The sequence below is a fragment of the Temnothorax americanus genome, unplaced genomic scaffold (genome assembly GCF_048541705.1).
Source record: "Temnothorax americanus isolate GAGA-0224 unplaced genomic scaffold, ASM4854170v1 Scaffold10, whole genome shotgun sequence".
Lineage (NCBI taxonomy): Eukaryota > Metazoa > Arthropoda > Insecta > Hymenoptera > Formicidae > Temnothorax > Temnothorax americanus.
In genome coordinates, this window is record NW_027509231.1 from 151,419 (window position 1) to 168,736 (window position 17,318).

Here is a 17,318-nt window from a genome sequence, read left to right on the forward strand (position 1 = left end):
ACTCCTATATTCGAATCAATTATACCGCCCTTAACGATGATGAGGTTCACGCAACAGCTATTCCGGTTGGATAACCACGAAAGTTGTTCGTCCCGGTTTTCGCAGTTTTTCACCTTCGCTTTAGAGTTACTTAGATGACTGTGTCTAGATAATGCCCGCGGTATCAACCGCGAAGTATAAGCGATCCGTCAGCCCGCGGCGAGAGGTGACCGCGGGGCACGTCTCGCTTTCACTTGATGGCTGGTCTCGCGCGTGGGCCACGTGCATTGGAGAACTTCATGCGGCGGATGCATGTCGAGCACGGTGATTCACCGAACTGATGTATCTGAAAAGAGGAAGAAGGAGGGCAGAGGGCAACGGCGTTTCGCGTACGCAATCGCCGATCGGACCGATAGCGATTACGCGATCGCGAGACCGCGTCTCGTTAAATCGGTATCGCTCGTTCGCGATCGAGACCCCCTGGTGCCACAGCGCCCCTCGGCAGCTTGGCACCCAACCTACAACCTGCCTTGTCCTCGTCGTGACTCGCCGATGACGCAACGCATAAATACACGCCACAGGGAATCGAACCGATGACTTCTAGTTCTACCTCTGCTGCTGCCGCTGCTGCTACTTCTTCATCTTCTTCTTTTCTTCTTCTTCTCCGAGAAGAGCAGTCTTCGAAGAGCGGTGGTCCCGGAGGCAGCTCCCTTGATCGGTACGGCTCCCGAGATCGTTATCGTGAGAAGTGGATGAATCTCGGGCTGCCAGATCTTGTTGCAATTGAGTCGAGAAGGAGGAGGTAGTACAGCAGGGAGAAAGAGGAAGGAGAAACACACCAGGCAGACCTCGGAGAAGCCGTCAGGTCCTGCCGCCAGACTCGTTTTATCCTTCGATCGACTTGGAGGACTCCTCACGAGGACCAAATCGCTACTAAATATTTCCGGTACCCGGTACGCCTTCGGGACTCCTGGCTCACAAGATGTGGCGGCTATTGATAGTGATCGGTATGATTGCGATCGCGAGGGCTGGGCCGTACGATAGGACGGCGGACTCACAATCAGTGAACGACAGGACGCTGTTCATCAGAAGTTTGCCGGGTTATCCTGGAACCAGAAGCGATCTCTACGAGGTCTACATGGAACCGTATTATTTTGTACGTATTTAATTTTTTTTTTTTTTAAGAATATGTGATGAACTTTTGTAACGTTATACGTAATTACGATGATTGAAAGACCTATTTTTCATACACACTATCTTTATTTTACATGCAATAATTTTATTTAATGTGTGTGTGACGGAATTTATCATTTTTATATAATTAATTACTGCCAAGCTTAGAATTTGATATTAATCGTTTAATATTAATCGCTTATTAATTATTAAATTGTCGCAATATATATTTGTTTAATATAATTTAATTTCTGTGTAGATATTGGATTGTAAAATCATCGTATTGTCACTGTATAAATATTATCACAATGTTTATGATAATTATGAAAAAATATTTTCAGTTTCCATTTTTGAGAGAAAATTTTAAGGTAAATGTATCAATGTCTGGACACGTACCTAGCTATGTCTAAATATTTTCATCATTTTAATCCTTAAATAAGTTATGACGCGAATTAAAATCAAAGAATTAATCAAAAATAAAAATATTTGTCTTGTATTGCATCTTTATCTTTAATTTTAATTCGCGCTATATATACTTGTTTAAAAACTAAAGTGATAAAGATGTCCAGACATAGGTCTTGAGTGTCCCGGCATTGGTATAATACATTTACCTTAGGTGACTAATGTTACGAATTCTTTATCACACTCACTTAAAAAAACGTTCTAATTCTTGATTAGATAATTGCTAACCATTAATTGATTTCGATCTTTTCACTTTGCATTTCCAACTGTTTCGAATCTCACACGGATCTTTATCGTGACCTGAAACAGATTACGTAATCTTGTCAGACTTGTGCGAAAATGTTCATTGAACATCCTTTCACTTTTCTCTCAAACTTTAACGGAGTTGCTCCTCTTATGTCGCCATTCATCGAACTTTGATTTTCCTTGATTAAACTCGGTACATATAATTTCGCTGCTCGATATATGTGATTACTGTTGGATCTCAATAATGCTCGCGGTAATCAGTATCGTTATATTTTAGTCTTACGTGCAAATAACAGTCGTTACAAACATTTCCGCCGAACGTTATTGAAGTAGCAATCATCTGTCATTCGACATTACTTGCAAGATGGTGAAACGAGAATTGTATAGAATACAATAATTTATTATTTATATGGGTACAGACGCATGAAGGAAAACGAGTTACATTAGCTCGTTTTTATCAATACATATTTTACAATGAAAATTTGCATCGATAAATCGAACGATATGTTTTTACATATTTGTTTATTATTATACCATATTATTTACAGAAATAAAAATTCTATAAAAATCTCAGGTAATTTTTCTATTCTTGATAAAGAAAGCATATATATATTAATATTTAATATATTATTCAAATAAAAATATAAATGTATAAAAATGTAATAGTGTTATACATTAACTCAATCTCGTTTAGCGTTGAGACGATAAGTACGTCGTTTTAAACGACACGTCCGCAGCATCCTTCTCTTTCGTCGCGTGCATCTCGTGTAAACATTTACCATGCGCGTAACTTCTTCATCACTCTGCGACGAACGTGGCGATACAATTCATCGGTTCGTCCATCGCGGCGCGTCTCTATCATTAGTCATTAACCACATAGTCCATCTTTAATCCTCGGAAATTTGCATAATTAGCCATTAAGTTATTTAAACATCGCGAAGGACGCCGACTGGTGCGCGTCGTTATACCACGAGGACGCTTTCACTACGAGTGATCGCTCTTTGCCTATGCCCCGTGCAATTCTAACGAAGCGGCGCGGCGATTCACTTCGGCCGACCTTCCACGCAGTTTCTAGCCGCTTCATCGTCGCCGTAGATTATACCCCTGGTCGCATTGGTAATTGCAGATTTTACTCGTGAACCACAACCTCGCTTAAACAAAAAAGGAAAATAGATAAGACTCGACATCCGTACGAGTCGCGCGAGGTGAATCAAGGTGAGCGCGAGTGGCGCAACTCCAATACGATCCAGTTGATGGATCAAATTAGATAGGAAGCACACCGTTCCCGAGTATACGCTACATAGTGTATCACTCGTACACGATTCGCGGACGCGTCATTATCAATTTCCGGTCTTTGCGTTCTCCCGCGGGACTCCGCCCGTGCGGTAGCATTTATGGATTAATCGAGCTATAATCGAGCTGTAACAAATTGCTTCCTCGCGTAGATCCTCGTAGGTCCGTAGATTTTCGTTCTACTCGGAGTCGCCAGTCTATGGATTTTTGATCGAAAACGTTATTTTTTTTAAGGATATTTTAATATTTTATATATAATTATATTAGAGGCCAATTTTGCGTTATTATCTCTTTAAAAAAAGACGCTACTCATCTATATATATTTGTCGAATAAAATCTTTTGTTATCTTTACTTTCGTTGACCTTTCTTGCCAATCTATTAACGTCTGAAATAATCGTGATCTTTTGTAATTTGCAGGCAGTCGGTCTGAAGGCCGTGGTGGAGATGAAAGCTCTCGGCGAGGATGGTTCGCCGGTTGACGGGCCTCGAGGGATGCTGACGTTGGAGCAGCATCCCGAAGGGGTCAGGGTCACGGGCACAATCACGGGGTTAAATCCGGGCTTACACGGATTCCACGTGCACGAAAAAGGGGATTTGAGGAAAGGTTGCAATTCGGCTGGCCCGCATTTCAATCCGTACATGGTAACGACGGCATTGCGCGCAATTCTAAATTATGCGCAATCAGTTTATGATATAAATAAGCATTTTTCATCGTTTCTGCGTCTCTCTCTCTCTCTCTCTCTCTCTCTCTCTCTCTCTCTCTCTCTTTCTCTCTCTCGTCAGCTGGTCTATAAAAATTATAAATTTATAAGTATTGCAGAGAGATTCACGTTGTGATATTAAGAGATATAGACGGTAAAATTTTGCGAGATTCCTAGCGTGGGGGTCATGAAAAGTTATCTAAACTGTTTTTCTTCAGTCACCGCTTTCGCAAGTTCTCGGCCTCTGAGAAAACTAATTCGAAAGTCGAGAAAGTTAAATTTTCAGATTATTTCCCTTGAGTTCTGGGAAAAAAAACTACATTACCGTTGCCACATTGAACTTTCTGAATGCAAATACGACACGATTAGCAAAAATTGATAGCCTCACGCCTCGCGAATTGAACCGTCGCGATCTCCCCCGATAAAAAAAACGCGCTCCCTCTCTCCGTTCTCCGTTACGGTAAACGAAGAGTGATTACGTTTCAGGTGAATCACGGTGCACCGAGTGATCCGTTACGTCACGTCGGCGATCTCGGCAATATTGAGGTCGGGCAGGACGGAGTGGCGCAGATCGACGGCATGGATCACTATTTGAGCCTGGTAGGTGTTCGGGGTGCGATAGGTAGGGCTATGGTGATCCACGCGAAACCCGACGACCTCGGCCGTGGTGGAACCGAGGAGAGTCTGAAGACCGGATCGGCGGGCGAACGTGTCGCCTGCGGCGTTATCGGGTTCTTGTAAAAGGATTTTGGTGAAGGGCGAATTCGGCTATTGCATGCACTAAATACGCACTGAAAGCTTAATTCGTATGAAGAGATATACCGCGTAGTACGCAGTATCCTTTGTATATATATTCCGAGTCTCGGCAGTCTTTGTTAAAATGCGTAGTTTAAAAAGAATTTATACAAAGGTTTCAATTATTGTAGATATTTATTACGTAACGTTTATTCATTTGTTATTCATGAAAATAGCATAAAAATTTGGTTTTTAAACTGAATATACGTAAAATAAAACATAATCATGAACGTTATTCAAATAATACAATTATTATTCAGTTAAAAAGTAATCATTTGTAATATCTCTCCTTTATTGCTAAATTTGTGTACAACAGCCTGCAGATTGTACGCACTAGTGCATCCACCCAAATTCGCTAAAAGAGATGTTGCGTATCGCAACTTTGTTCATTACTAATTTAATTGCGTCCATTTGTACCGATCAATAAATCACGAATATAAACGAGCACCTATCAAATTTTATACGTACACTTTCATTTAATCCTTCGCAACTTGGGAATTGGACCATGTTTGTTGTAACAAGATTTTATTGCAATAGCTTTCGATAGTCGAATATAGTCGTCGATACATTTTTCGGTGAAGCAAGTACGACAATATACAACATATAGCTAGACAAAATATAGGATCGGATATTAAAAACGCAATCAATGATTCTTGCTAAGTAATCAAAACTGCAAAGTCTCCGCGGATCTTTCAAGGATTGTATGCAGTTTATTTTTATACGCGCACAATATTATTACACAATTAAGACGTGACTGAAGCGTCCATATAAGAGGAAGGAAGGAAGCAAAGGGTATAAAATCGCAAGAACGAAAACGTCGAATATTCTGCACGGACGGATCGTTCGCTTCTTCTGGGGATCCACAAGTACGGGAGTCCCGAGTGGTCCGAGGTAACAAGAACTCCGGACGCGGACTCTAGGGTAGAAGTTCGCTGAAACTGTGAAGTGGCGAATCTGCAGTTAGCTCGTCCTCGTCGACGGTGTTCCCGAATGCAGCAGGTACCCTAGGGGCTTCGGCGAAGCTCCGCGTATCTTCTCCACTGCCGACGGTCTTACAGGCTCGCCCATCTCCTCGAGGGCCTGCAACACCTTAGTCACCACTTCCGGCGGTGAGGTCCTCCTTGCTCCCGGCGCGTCCGGTCGATGCTGGAGGTCGTCCTGGCGTGGTTGCCTTGGCAGCCCGAACGTTTGCGGTTGGAAATGCACTGCGAGGATATTGAACCGTCCATTTAAGCACTTTATGTCCTGTCGTAAAGCTACCCCGGCCCGGGTCTACAATATCGATCGTTTTTGTCCGGGCTTACGCCGTCAAGAACGCCGAGAGCGAGCCAAGACAATAAAATGATTTTTATTATTGCCAAGATTAATCGCCCACGATTTCTCGTTCGCTATTACGATACCGGCAATTTGCAAACTACGACATATCTCGACGATATCTTCGAGTTAATTTACCGCTTGAGATATATGTATAATACCATAAGATTGTTATAATTTTCTTATTTTTTAAATTTCCTGTCATTGGTAAATAGTGATTATAGTTGATTGTGGTAATGCAAAATGATTCGATTCTTTATATTGTATAATAATTTAATTATTTTATTTTATATAATAAAAATACAAAATAATATTAACAAAATTGATCAACTAGATAGTCTGTATATGTAAAAATATAATTGAAAATTTTCAATATTATAATTCAAACTTTACCATTTTTTTTCCCAGTTTGGCGAATACTCAAATAAATTTTTCAGCTGTTAATTCGTCGATACATTCGGTATTTTTGTAGAAATCTGACAGTAAATTTTTTTCAAGTTATATAATTAGAGGCAAAGTTGTACAAACAAATCGTGTCAAAATAAATTGTGTAAAGAATTAAATGATCACTTTGCGCTCTGGCTATTTTTATTATACGGCAAAATAACAGCTTTCCTCATCAAATAAAGCGAACTTTTTAAAGAAATGCATTTCTCGCTACAACGGGGGTGACATTACCAGGAACATCCAGGACGTCGTAATCGGAAATGTCATCCAAATCATTTGCATCGAAACTGCGGCCGCATCTAATGACGAACCGTATGCAATCGATGATCAGCCTTTTCGATGATCTCCACATAATCATGCGCGAACATTTTGGGACGAGACCGTCGCGAGTGACGTGCAAGTTACATTGTCACGAGTCGTCGCGTTTCGCGTCACGTAAATATTGACAGAAGTGCTTGAACGAATACGAATACACGAGTGTACGTTGAAGTTCGTTAATGTGATTATAACAAAAGTGAACTCGTGCGCATTTAAATCTAATAATTGATGGAACATGTGATTGCTTCGTCGATACTTTTTTATTCAGAAAGTCCTTGTTATTTAAATTAAATTACAGAGACACTCTTATCATTCTAATTTAATCGAGTAGTAGTTTTACAATGGTATCGCGTGATGAAATAAGTGTAATTTGTACTAGCGAGATTTTTGTAATTGTGAATTGTACGTTCTTTCAGGAAAATTTATATTTAATACTGTAAAATTCAAATTAAGATTCAAATAACAAATTTTAATCAAGTTAAATGAATCGTATTACAATGAAAATCATAGGTAACTATACAGCAAATACATATGCGACTATATATGCTTGAAGGAAATCAATTTTACAAATCTTTCTTTGAGCATATATCGAATAATAAAATTGAATATAAAATTAAAATATCGGAATGCTTGTATCAATGTACGCTAAATTTAAATCTGTTAAAAATAGATGTCCACGTTATCTTGAAATTAGTATCATGGCTACATCGGGAGAATAGCTTCACACAGATACGTACTTATAAAATTAGCAGAATATCGATCGTTTTCACAAAGGTAGAAAAGTTTGTATATTGAAAGTGAAGAATACGTTGAATATCACTATCGTCTGCCCCTTCCTCTACCTCGGCCACCTCTACCACCCCTGCCACCTCTGGCGCCGCGTCCTCTGCCACGTGCGGCACCTACAAACAAATAGTATGATTCATAACTACAGAAAACTTTTGTTAATTACGATAACTACAAAGAGATATTAAATATCTCTTTGAAATACAGAGAGCTGACGTTAAAAACATAATCGGATTAATATTTATTGGATTAACCCTTTCAGTGCTGAATATTTTTATAAACAGATTGCGCGGAATACTCTACCGTCCGTATCGCACTTCAGCGCTAAAAATACTTTTGTTTATTATTAAAATCAGGCACGCGACACACTCATGTTCATTGAATTCAGCCAACACTTGAACTAATCCATAGCGTGCCATTCGCTGGATACGTTTATACACGCACAGCACTGAAATATTGAAAGATACATATCAATATACGCTATACGTACCTCTCGCAGCTTCCTTCTTCTTGGCTTTAGCCTTCGGCGTATCATCTATCAATAATGTTTCCAAGGGAAGAGAATCAGGCAAGATGTAATATCTAATATTGTTACCCCGCAAACTGAGAGTTTCTAACTGTATGGGATCACGATTCTTTATCGTCATTTTCACTGTTTTCAAGTGTGTATTCATTGCAACGTCGACACCTGCAACGAAATAATTTATAATTAATTCTACAACCACAATAATGTAATCTTGCTCCGTTAAATATTATAAATTCTCAATTATAATGTGATTTTTGCCGTATCAGTGGTGCGATTAATTTTACACAGCCAGTAAGCCACGCAGATTTCAATCTTTAACCCGATGCCAAGTCGCAACGACAAAACATTGCTTCGACGTACATACCTGTAATCGTGCCAGTAACTTGGGTCCCATTTTTCAATTCTATCGTCACAGTCTCGTGACTGAGTTTCATCAAAAATCTGCAAAAGCAACAAGACGTTATTCCTCCGAGAATTATCAACGTTTTCGCGCAAAAACATTTAAAGTATAGGTTAGGTTGCGCGCAAGTACGTGTTCCCGGTTCCGAATTCTCACAGAAAGTATACAGACGAGTGATCGCACGCGTGAAAAATTCAATGTCCTCGCGACGTCTTCTTTATTACATAAGTTTTCACGTATCTTACATACCTTACTAGCTTCATAATGCGGCTAGATTAATTATTCTACAACGGACAATTCACCGATACCGGCGGACACCATGCGTGAAAACCAGGGACTTGCAGGGACCAGGGACTCCAACCTCCAACCTTTTAGAAATAAGAGGATATTATTTTTGGCGCTGCAAACGCTTGTGCGGTGTCAATCGTGACTCGCGACGCTCGCGCGACACGCGACACGCATCGAGCCGAATATTTATAGTTTGCAGTTGACAAACGGAATACATATTTGCTCATTCGCTAATAAAAATGTACCGATGCTCTTGTCAAATTTATATTTAAATAGATTTTTAATAAATTTAAACACGTGTATTTTTCATATTTAATATAATTTTGATCCTCTCTTTATTTTCACAAGTCCCAAAAGTCAATATAGGAATAATAAAGTTAATCAACAAGTATATACAAAATAACATTGTCAAATGTATTCTCAGACTTCCTTTTAGTGCTGTCGACAAATATAAAAGAGACTAGACGGCTATACAGTTTTCATGGGCCTTTGCATTAATTAACTTTAAGATCGTTGACATTCTTCCTCCCGATCCTACGTCGAAGGTTCGCGGAAAGTCGGTTCCCGGTGGTCTGTTGTACAGCAGCTGCATGCACTGCTCCCACTTGACAGGCGACACGATTTGCTTCGCCAAATATCTCTTAATTAACGACGGATTGCCATAGACGTGCCCCTTGCACGTGGAATAGACTTGACACCTAAAATCATTGAATTCCAACGTATGGAGCATCTTGCCGAAGGACTTGAGTGCCGGTTCCATCAATTTTGTGTGGAATGCGCCCGACACCGGCAGCCTGGTCAACTTGGAAAATCCGTATTTCTTTGCGTTCTTTTCTATGTACTCGAGAGCCTGAGTATTCCCAGCCAGGATCTTCGACTGAGTGTACAAATATACCGCCACCCTACAACGATTCTTTCTGTAATATCTAACGTAACGCCACATCCCTGTCAAGCATTTATAAATTATCGCAAACTCGCGTTTACAGCACGTCAAATCGATCGCACGAAATATATGTAACGTGCAACAAGAAAACACATTTACAAATGCACGAAACGATTCTTACCGACAAACTGGCACCTCTACGCCGCAATCCTGCGCCCACTTCTGAGCATCCTCGCACGCCTTCGTTATTGCAGCCTGTGGAGTACAGTTGACCGACAGCATTCCCTGAGGACACTTGTCAGAGGCGTACTGCATCGCGGCGCCTCTCACGGAGACCAATCTGATGCCATCCTCGAAGGGTAGAGCGCCCGAGAAGATCAGGGCAGTCAGTTCCCCCACGCTATAGCCCGCAGCCGCTTTACACGTTTCGAATACCCTGGGCCTTTCCTCGCGCAGTCGCTCCAGCGCAGCCAGCGAACTCACCACGGTGGCCGGCTGATTGAAGCGGGTCTGATCCAGCTTCTCCTGCGGACCATTCAGGCAGAGCTTCAGCAGATCGTAGTCCAGAATCTCGTTGGCTATCTCGAACAATTCTCTCGCCTGTGGAAAGCGCAAGTACTTCTGCACCGTGCCGACTTTGACGGTACCCTGTCCTGGAAAGAGCACGACGCAGGTGTCCAACGGATCGATCTTCGGCTTGGCGACTTCCTCCTCGACGGAGGTCGGGGCGTCGGCCGGGTAGGGGGTCGTTGCCCAACTTGTATCCCGGGCATCGCTGTAAGTGGCAGCCTCCTTCAGGAGGCGAGAAACATTCTCCTCGCCCGAGGGAATCTCGACGTCGGTTGCGACAGGTTTGTCCCGCGACTCGCCGGTATTCGACTCACCGCTACTCTCGTTTTTCGTAGCGGCGGAGTCGGAGAATTCGTTTACCCGTCTCAGGGACGACAAACGACTCAGGCAGGGAGCCGTTTTACCGGACAGAGCTCGTTGGAGCATCGTCCGTGACAGCATTGCGATTTGCGATTGACGACGTTAATTCGGAATGTGTAATTCGAGATGTATTCCAATCGCGGCTGCGGCGGCTGTCAGTTTAATTCTAATTCACGTCAGATTGCGATCACGTGTGTCGCATGCCTATTCTACATACAGTACATACATAACCATACAATAACATCGCCCGGCGCCGAGAAAACGCTGTCGAGAATAGACTGCCCAACTGTGATCCAGTGGTGTCCCGCATTGACTAATCCGGTTCTTGGACAAGTTAAGTAATCACGCTACAGAATCAGCTGACAGGGGATTCGTACGTGTCCGTCATTTTAAAAATTCTAAATAATAAACATTTCTTCTTCTTTTTAATAGATTTCTGTCGTCGGACGCGTTCAGCACAGGCTTTTAATGCCTGTGTAGGTCTTACATTATTATTTATTTCTAGTGTATAATTTGTAATATTACATTAATATTATTAATAACATTATTTAGGTTTCATAATATTTAAATAAAAACATTGCATTTAGCACGAGCTTTCAAAGATCGTACAAATTTTATAATATTTTACTTATAATTTTATTTAATCAATCATTAAATCATTATTTGAGTTTTGTAATATTTATATAGAAACATTAACAACGTTAAACATTTTTTATATTTTATTTATAATTATGTGGGAAACGCGTTACAATACGAATAGAAGACGAGCGAAGCTAGAGTATACGCGTCTCTCGAGAGCTGCGAAAAATCGTCAGAGTTATGCGGGGAGCATGATGGGACGAGAGGCGACGAGAGGTGGCGGCGTTAAAACGCCGCGTCTCCCGAGAGCTTCGAAAAATATCAGGAGGTATCAGGAGTACACGTGGAGCAAGGAGGTCGAGGAAATATTTGGCGGCTTTGGCGCGATTTGAAACTGCGCGCCTCTCGCCATCTCTTGGCGCGTCGCGGCAACCGCTAGCGCTGGGCGCTGGGCGCTTCCCGCCAACTCTCGTGCCACTTCTTTGGTAAACCTCTTTGCTCAACACGTTACCCGGATAACTTCAACGATTTTTCGACGATCTCGGAAGACACGTTATTCTAACCTCGTTACCTCTTGATGGCTCCTGTCGTATCATGGTCCCCGAATAACTTTGACGATCGTTCGAAGCTGTCGGAGACACCTATTCCAATTCTCTCTATCTCTTGGCTGCATTTCGATATTCACTCTGTCAGCAACTTTAGTGAATTAAATAAATATCTTCTAGACCTAAAATGATACTTTTTTACGGTAATTGTAAAATAAAGAATTTTAATTATATTTTCTTTTGAAACGTCAAATTTAAAAAAATATATATGTTGTTTTAGAAGCTTGGTTTGCAATTTTTAATAAATATAGTATTGATTCTTATTTTCGATTAGAGTAAAATAGAAAGTAATTTTAATTCTTTGTTAAAATAACAGAATATTATTTGTTTATGTATCAAATTTATCACGGAATACTTAATAAACATTATTTAATTTCAATAGATAAATTTATTTTCGAGACATCTTCATCGTTAACAGCTGGCTTAAAATCGGTCTCGCGTTGTTAACAAAGATCTTGAAAGTAGATTTACCTTCCAGTAACGTTATGAATTGAACACGCGCAACTTTGGCAAACGGTCAATTTAAATAATGTTCTATTATTTTAATGGAGAGAGTTAAACTTTTTACCTTTAATCTCAAATTAAATTGGGCGTATTTAATCCAGGCACACACCACATTGTCGCAAAGGTCGCAAATATATACATCTCAAGTTCGTATTACGCGTCTGAATGTTACATTCTGTTACAATTTGCGTGAATTATAGTAAGTAAACCAGGGTACGATGTCAATGTTGCTGCCGAATAATTATACTGTATCGTTCAATGCGCACAAATCTTTAATTGGGCCATAGTAATTCGCTTATAAATAGCAATAATTGACCACGTGTTGAACAATAAACTCTCGGCATAACGTTCAAGGTTTCGTGACGCAACATAAAATCAGCAAGTCGAACGGCAGCGACGAAATTATACGGCGGATAATTAATCGAGGAGATGAGATTTATGATATTTAATAATTTTATTTCGGCGCAGAGATAGGTTTCATGGCATTAATTTTATTTCGGCGCAAATGTATTTTATGACATCAAGTTTATTTCGGCGCAAATTATCGATTTCGATGACCGTCGCGGCGTTTCCGTTCCCCCGGCCAAAGGTGTCGTCTAGTCATCTTTGCTCTTTCAATGTTAATAAGCGTGCTCGTGAAATGGCACGAGGACAAGTGTCGAGGCGCGCGTTTAATCGCAAGCTAATCGCCGACGCACGTGCGTGTGCGTATACACACGAGGGGCGAGGAAGAGAGGAGTCGTCGCAACTCGCAGCGGCAACTCGCAACGCCAATAATTGTGGCCGATCGCGTGCCAAATCGTCCCCTCCTCACCGAGACAGAGGAGCGGCACCTTCAAAGGGACGAACGGGGTGTGGAAGATGTTGCTGAAATAAAAGCGAAACCCAACACAAGGTCCACGGGAAGTGGCGAGGCGAGCCCGCGGCGCGCAGAAGGGCCGGTCATTTTTTCGCAGTACGCGCGAGTGTGAAAGCAGAAGCTGCAGCCGCAGGTATACGCTACACATCGCGCCCTCGGAGAATCCCTGGCCGCGTCGTCGCCGTCGTCGTCGGCGGGGAAGAGACAGCGAACGATAGTTTTGACCAGACCGTGGTTTTGACAGTGAAATCGAGAGATATTGTCTTTCGTCGTTTGTGCTTTTATCAAAATTGTCCGTGTAGTGAAATTCACCGCATTCTTAGGTTTTTATTTCATCTGTTTTGAACGCGAGATATTTTTTATCTTTACATTCATATTTCATCGTAGGTATATCTGCGTTCTAGAGAAGAAGTCGTGGTCTCGTCAGGATATGCGTAAAAACGACGCTGTCATATTACTTTGCGAATCGTGATTATTTTGCATTATCCGGTTTGTTGACGATGAACGACATCTAATTAAAAAGGGGTATTTTATATGTATAAACTTAGCGTGTTGGCCAAGACGTTTGAATGCTTGGAGCTCGGTATGGCATTTAGTTTCGCCACGAATACCGATTGATACCTCAGCCAAACGGTTTGTGTTGTGTCTTCGATGACCTGTTTCTTCGTACAATGTATACATATATATCAATCGGCTAAATAAATCGAGAATTAAATTAACCGAACCTAACGTTTCGATCAAACTCTTCTCACGGTTTCGGAAAACAAGCGGGAAAACTGGAATAGAAGCGTCATGAAAAACGAATAGATCTTGGAGATAAAAAACGGAACAGATATCACACAAAGGAATAGATATTAACGAAGGAATAATTTCTAATTATTTATCAAGCCACGTTCGTTGTGACGATCTTAAGAATGACGGATTTATATGACACTTGTATTTAACGCGATATAATTATTTGCAGGCTCAATATCAAAGTGAATATATAACAAAATTACAATATGTCGTGGGCGGATGACGAACCTTCACCGTGGGACATTGAGGAACCGGCTGCGGAAGCGGTCGCCGAGGGTGCGGGGGAAGGTGCGCCAGCCGAGGCAGCTACCACTGACAGACCGGTTCTGAAATTATTGAAGCTCGAACCACCGCATTACAACCATCATTGGGTTCGACCACTGTTCCTCAATTATGCGTATCTTTACGATTATAGGTAAGTTGCGTGATTAATGCGATTGAAAAACACAAGTTAATACAAACGAAGTTAAAATCAGATCAGAAACAATGCAATCTTTCACGGAATTTCAGGGAATTTTTTGCTGCTCGATGAAACAGCGTGGTTTAAGTCGAGCTCGAGTTTAAACAATTTTTTCGTTTCAAATATTACGTGAGAGAAGAAAAATATTTCAATGCTTTTATGTATACCAAAGAGTTATAATTACACGATGAATTTTAATAAGAGTTGAAATTAACATTATTTATATTTAATTGTAGAAAATATTGGATTCGATGGCGATCGAAAATTATAATCTCGAAATTATTTCTCAATATTCAATCTCGGTAACGTCTTTTTTATCTGATAGGAAGAACTATTACGACGACGTGATCGACTATCTTGATTCGAGGCAGAAGGGTATATACCGCGAGCCACCTAGAGCTCAGGAATGGGCGGAAAGGGCTTTGAGAACCTACGATGAAAAGAATATAGATAAAAGCTTCAAGCGATCGGCCGACATGAAGTACCTTACCAATATGAAACGCATCCAGACATCCAGGCATTATAGCTACCATACTCGTGCCTACTATAGTTTGAAATATCAGAAGATCCTGTGAATCTCCCGCTCTGTTAAAAGCTGTTAAAAGGCAATCATCAAAGACAACTAAAATCTCATATATCCACTCACGCGTATGCAATCTCTCACGTGTAGGTTTTTATCAATATTTATTTTTCAGCGTAACATCTTTCTAATCTAATTATCTCTGTTGTTTCGTCTTTTTACGACTTGACAATTTTTATTAGATGTTTTGTATAAGCTAGTAATATAAATAGGATTGCAATTCAAATGTGTTTGATGATACTGACAAAATCGATAACGCAACGTCTGCCTATTGTAGCTAAAATGATGTATATTTGTACACTCTTCTTTGACATGTGGTGTATCGTTAAAAAAAAATTGGCATTGTAGAATATATCTTCACTCTTAAACGTCAGAAACTTTTTGAGTCAATCTTGTATTATCGTACACATATTTTCTTTTGTAACCAATATTTAATAATTTATTAAGTAATTAGTAATTTAATTTAATTTTTCTAGGGAAGAAGTAGTAAGATTTATTTAATTTTATTTGATACTTAATATTTATTATAAATACGAACAAACTATAATATTTCTTTATTAAAGTACATAGTAGATAGGAACAATCTGCTTGCGAAAAATATTTCAAGAAATAAAAGAACGGTATCTCGTGATCAACTAAATAAATAAATGTAATTAACAATTAAATTTCAATGATTAGATAAAATATAGTAAGAACTTAATTATTAAAAATATTTTTGGTGCAGGTGATACCAGTTGATGAAATACTGAATATTTTAGACTTATCAGAAAATATTTTAAAAGCAGATTTTTTTTAACTAATTTGAAGTAGATTTTTTTCTACATAAAAGCACGAGTAATTTTTAAATGAAAAATGATTAAAAATAAAGGATTATCTTCAGGAATTAATCTTCAAATGCAAATGGATAGTAAAAGCATATTTTTCGTTCTATTTCAAATGATCTAGATTTGAATAGACAAAATTTTAATTTAAGCATTAATTACACAGATCTAATGTTGCAGAATTAAAAAGAAGTTCTCCAAATTATAAGAATTTTTGACTGAAGTATTGATAGATTTTGCACACCGTTAACATAGAATAGAAAAGAATATTTGATTCTTAAAATGAAACGCTTTTCTTTCTCTTCAAAAACCTCCGTTTCATCGGCTGCATCGCGACAGCCTCCAGCGGATCACCGATTTCGCTGGTATCGATCAGTGAGTTGATCCTGCGCTGTCTTCCTGCCTGAGCAACGGGCTGAGCTGCTTCCGGCTCGCCGACCGGCATCTTGGGCCACTTCATCAGGAAGGTTTTGGGCTTCGGTTTCTCTAGCTCAACATTCGCGATCTTGCGCGTTCCGTCGAGTTTCTGCGTCAGCGACATCGTCTGCTCATCGTCGTCCTGATTGTTGAACTTGGTCGCGTGTCGCTGGAACGCGATACCGGCGGCCTCCAGTGTACTCTTGGCCTTCTCTATCTCGGCGTTCAGATCAATCACGTCGAAGATGCGATCCTGCAAGGAAGTAAGTTCGTCAGACACGACAAAAAAATATTAAAAAATTTACAGAACAAACACGATATGAAGATTTTGTTGGTTGTTCGAGTTACGTGCATCCATATAACTTAATTATGATTTGTGATGATGTTTTAAATTATGATAAGCTAGTTTTTTATATGTTTTATCGATAGCTTATTTTTGTATTTAATCTAATTTGATTTTTAATATTAAATTATCGGCTTGTTCTTTCGTTTAAATCAACCTGCATATCTCGCCGTTTGCGTCTCAATTCCGCCATATCCTCTTCGAATGCGGCAGCTGCACGTTCCTTGAAACGTCGATGAGTGATTACGAAATCGTCTTCATAAGGATTCTCCTGAATAGGTCTACCACGTCCGTCGACCAAAAAGTCTAACTCGTCGTAGAAATCGTCGCGATTTCCCGACAGGTTGCGAGAACCTAAAATGTTAGTGGAATTGCTAAGATATTATATTATTAATTCCATTCTCTAGCTGTGTGTGTGTGTGTTGTACAATGCAACTTCTTGAGTTGAAAAAAATTCATAATAATTAAAAGAGTTTAAAAAATGATTCGTTACAATTATTTATTATAACAATTTTTAATGAAAACTGTTTTTAAAGAATAATTTAGATAAGTTTATTTTAATCTAAAACACGTCGTTATGGTTGGCAAGAATTTTACTAATATAGAAATTCAATCGAATATGGAAATATTTATCGGTTCTATACTAACTTTATGAAATGAATTCTTACCTGCAGCTAGAGTCTCAACGCAGCTAGGGCGTAATCTTGTGCATGCGGAAAATGAAAGGGAAAACATCTAAATACATGAAATGTAGATGGTGAAATAAGAAGTACACACATATAACGAATAAAGGGAAATGTAATGGAGAGATAC

At 39.9% G+C, this 17,318-nt stretch overlaps 6 protein-coding genes and 1 long non-coding RNA gene across 7 annotated transcripts; 2 read left to right on the forward strand and 5 right to left on the reverse strand.

Annotated features, from left to right (window-relative positions):
- LOC143901762 (superoxide dismutase [Cu-Zn]-like) lies at window positions 1–5,095 on the forward strand. The gene is made up of 3 exons (XM_077414296.1): window positions 1–1,135; window positions 3,572–3,796; window positions 4,342–5,095. The coding sequence occupies exons 1-3, from the start codon at window positions 962–964 to the stop codon at window positions 4,594–4,596; spliced, it is 654 nt and encodes a 217-aa protein (XP_077270422.1). The 5' UTR covers window positions 1–961; the 3' UTR covers window positions 4,597–5,095.
- LOC143901795 (uncharacterized) lies at window positions 1,143–3,563 on the reverse strand. Its single transcript, XR_013258182.1, has 2 exons — window positions 2,535–3,563; window positions 1,143–1,914 (listed from the first exon to the last, which is right to left on the reverse strand). It is a non-coding gene; the product is annotated as an uncharacterized LOC143901795 (long non-coding RNA).
- On the reverse strand, window positions 4,879–6,837 carry LOC143901788 (uncharacterized). Its single transcript, XM_077414353.1, has 2 exons — window positions 6,643–6,837; window positions 4,879–5,855 (listed from the first exon to the last, which is right to left on the reverse strand). The coding sequence occupies exons 1-2, from the start codon at window positions 6,767–6,769 to the stop codon at window positions 5,611–5,613; spliced, it is 372 nt and encodes a 123-aa protein (XP_077270479.1). The 5' UTR covers window positions 6,770–6,837; the 3' UTR covers window positions 4,879–5,610.
- Window positions 6,838–6,970: 133 nt separating this feature from the next.
- On the reverse strand, window positions 6,971–8,982 carry Smd1 (small ribonucleoprotein particle protein SmD1). Its single transcript, XM_077414340.1, has 4 exons — window positions 8,691–8,982; window positions 8,406–8,482; window positions 8,006–8,203; window positions 6,971–7,631 (listed from the first exon to the last, which is right to left on the reverse strand). Exons 1-4 carry the CDS (start codon window positions 8,702–8,704, stop codon window positions 7,549–7,551), a joined length of 372 nt encoding a protein of 123 aa, XP_077270466.1. The 5' UTR covers window positions 8,705–8,982; the 3' UTR covers window positions 6,971–7,548.
- A 140-nt stretch (window positions 8,983–9,122) lies between these two features.
- On the reverse strand, window positions 9,123–10,821 carry Beg (malonyl-CoA-acyl carrier protein transacylase beg). Its single transcript, XM_077414285.1, has 2 exons — window positions 9,794–10,821; window positions 9,123–9,631 (listed from the first exon to the last, which is right to left on the reverse strand). Exons 1-2 carry the CDS (start codon window positions 10,621–10,623, stop codon window positions 9,190–9,192), a joined length of 1,272 nt encoding a protein of 423 aa, XP_077270411.1. The 5' UTR covers window positions 10,624–10,821; the 3' UTR covers window positions 9,123–9,189.
- A 2,060-nt stretch (window positions 10,822–12,881) lies between these two features.
- Fln (flightin) lies at window positions 12,882–15,344 on the forward strand. Its single transcript, XM_077414566.1, has 3 exons — window positions 12,882–13,222; window positions 14,054–14,299; window positions 14,670–15,344. The coding sequence occupies exons 2-3, from the start codon at window positions 14,091–14,093 to the stop codon at window positions 14,917–14,919; spliced, it is 459 nt and encodes a 152-aa protein (XP_077270692.1). The 5' UTR covers window positions 12,882–13,222; window positions 14,054–14,090; the 3' UTR covers window positions 14,920–15,344.
- Window positions 15,345–15,605: 261 nt separating this feature from the next.
- LOC143901922 (uncharacterized) lies at window positions 15,606–17,312 on the reverse strand. The gene is made up of 3 exons (XM_077414557.1): window positions 17,174–17,312; window positions 16,663–16,859; window positions 15,606–16,415 (listed from the first exon to the last, which is right to left on the reverse strand). Exons 1-3 carry the CDS (start codon window positions 17,238–17,240, stop codon window positions 16,023–16,025), a joined length of 657 nt encoding a protein of 218 aa, XP_077270683.1. The 5' UTR covers window positions 17,241–17,312; the 3' UTR covers window positions 15,606–16,022.
- Between the last annotated feature and the right edge of the window lie 6 nt (window positions 17,313–17,318).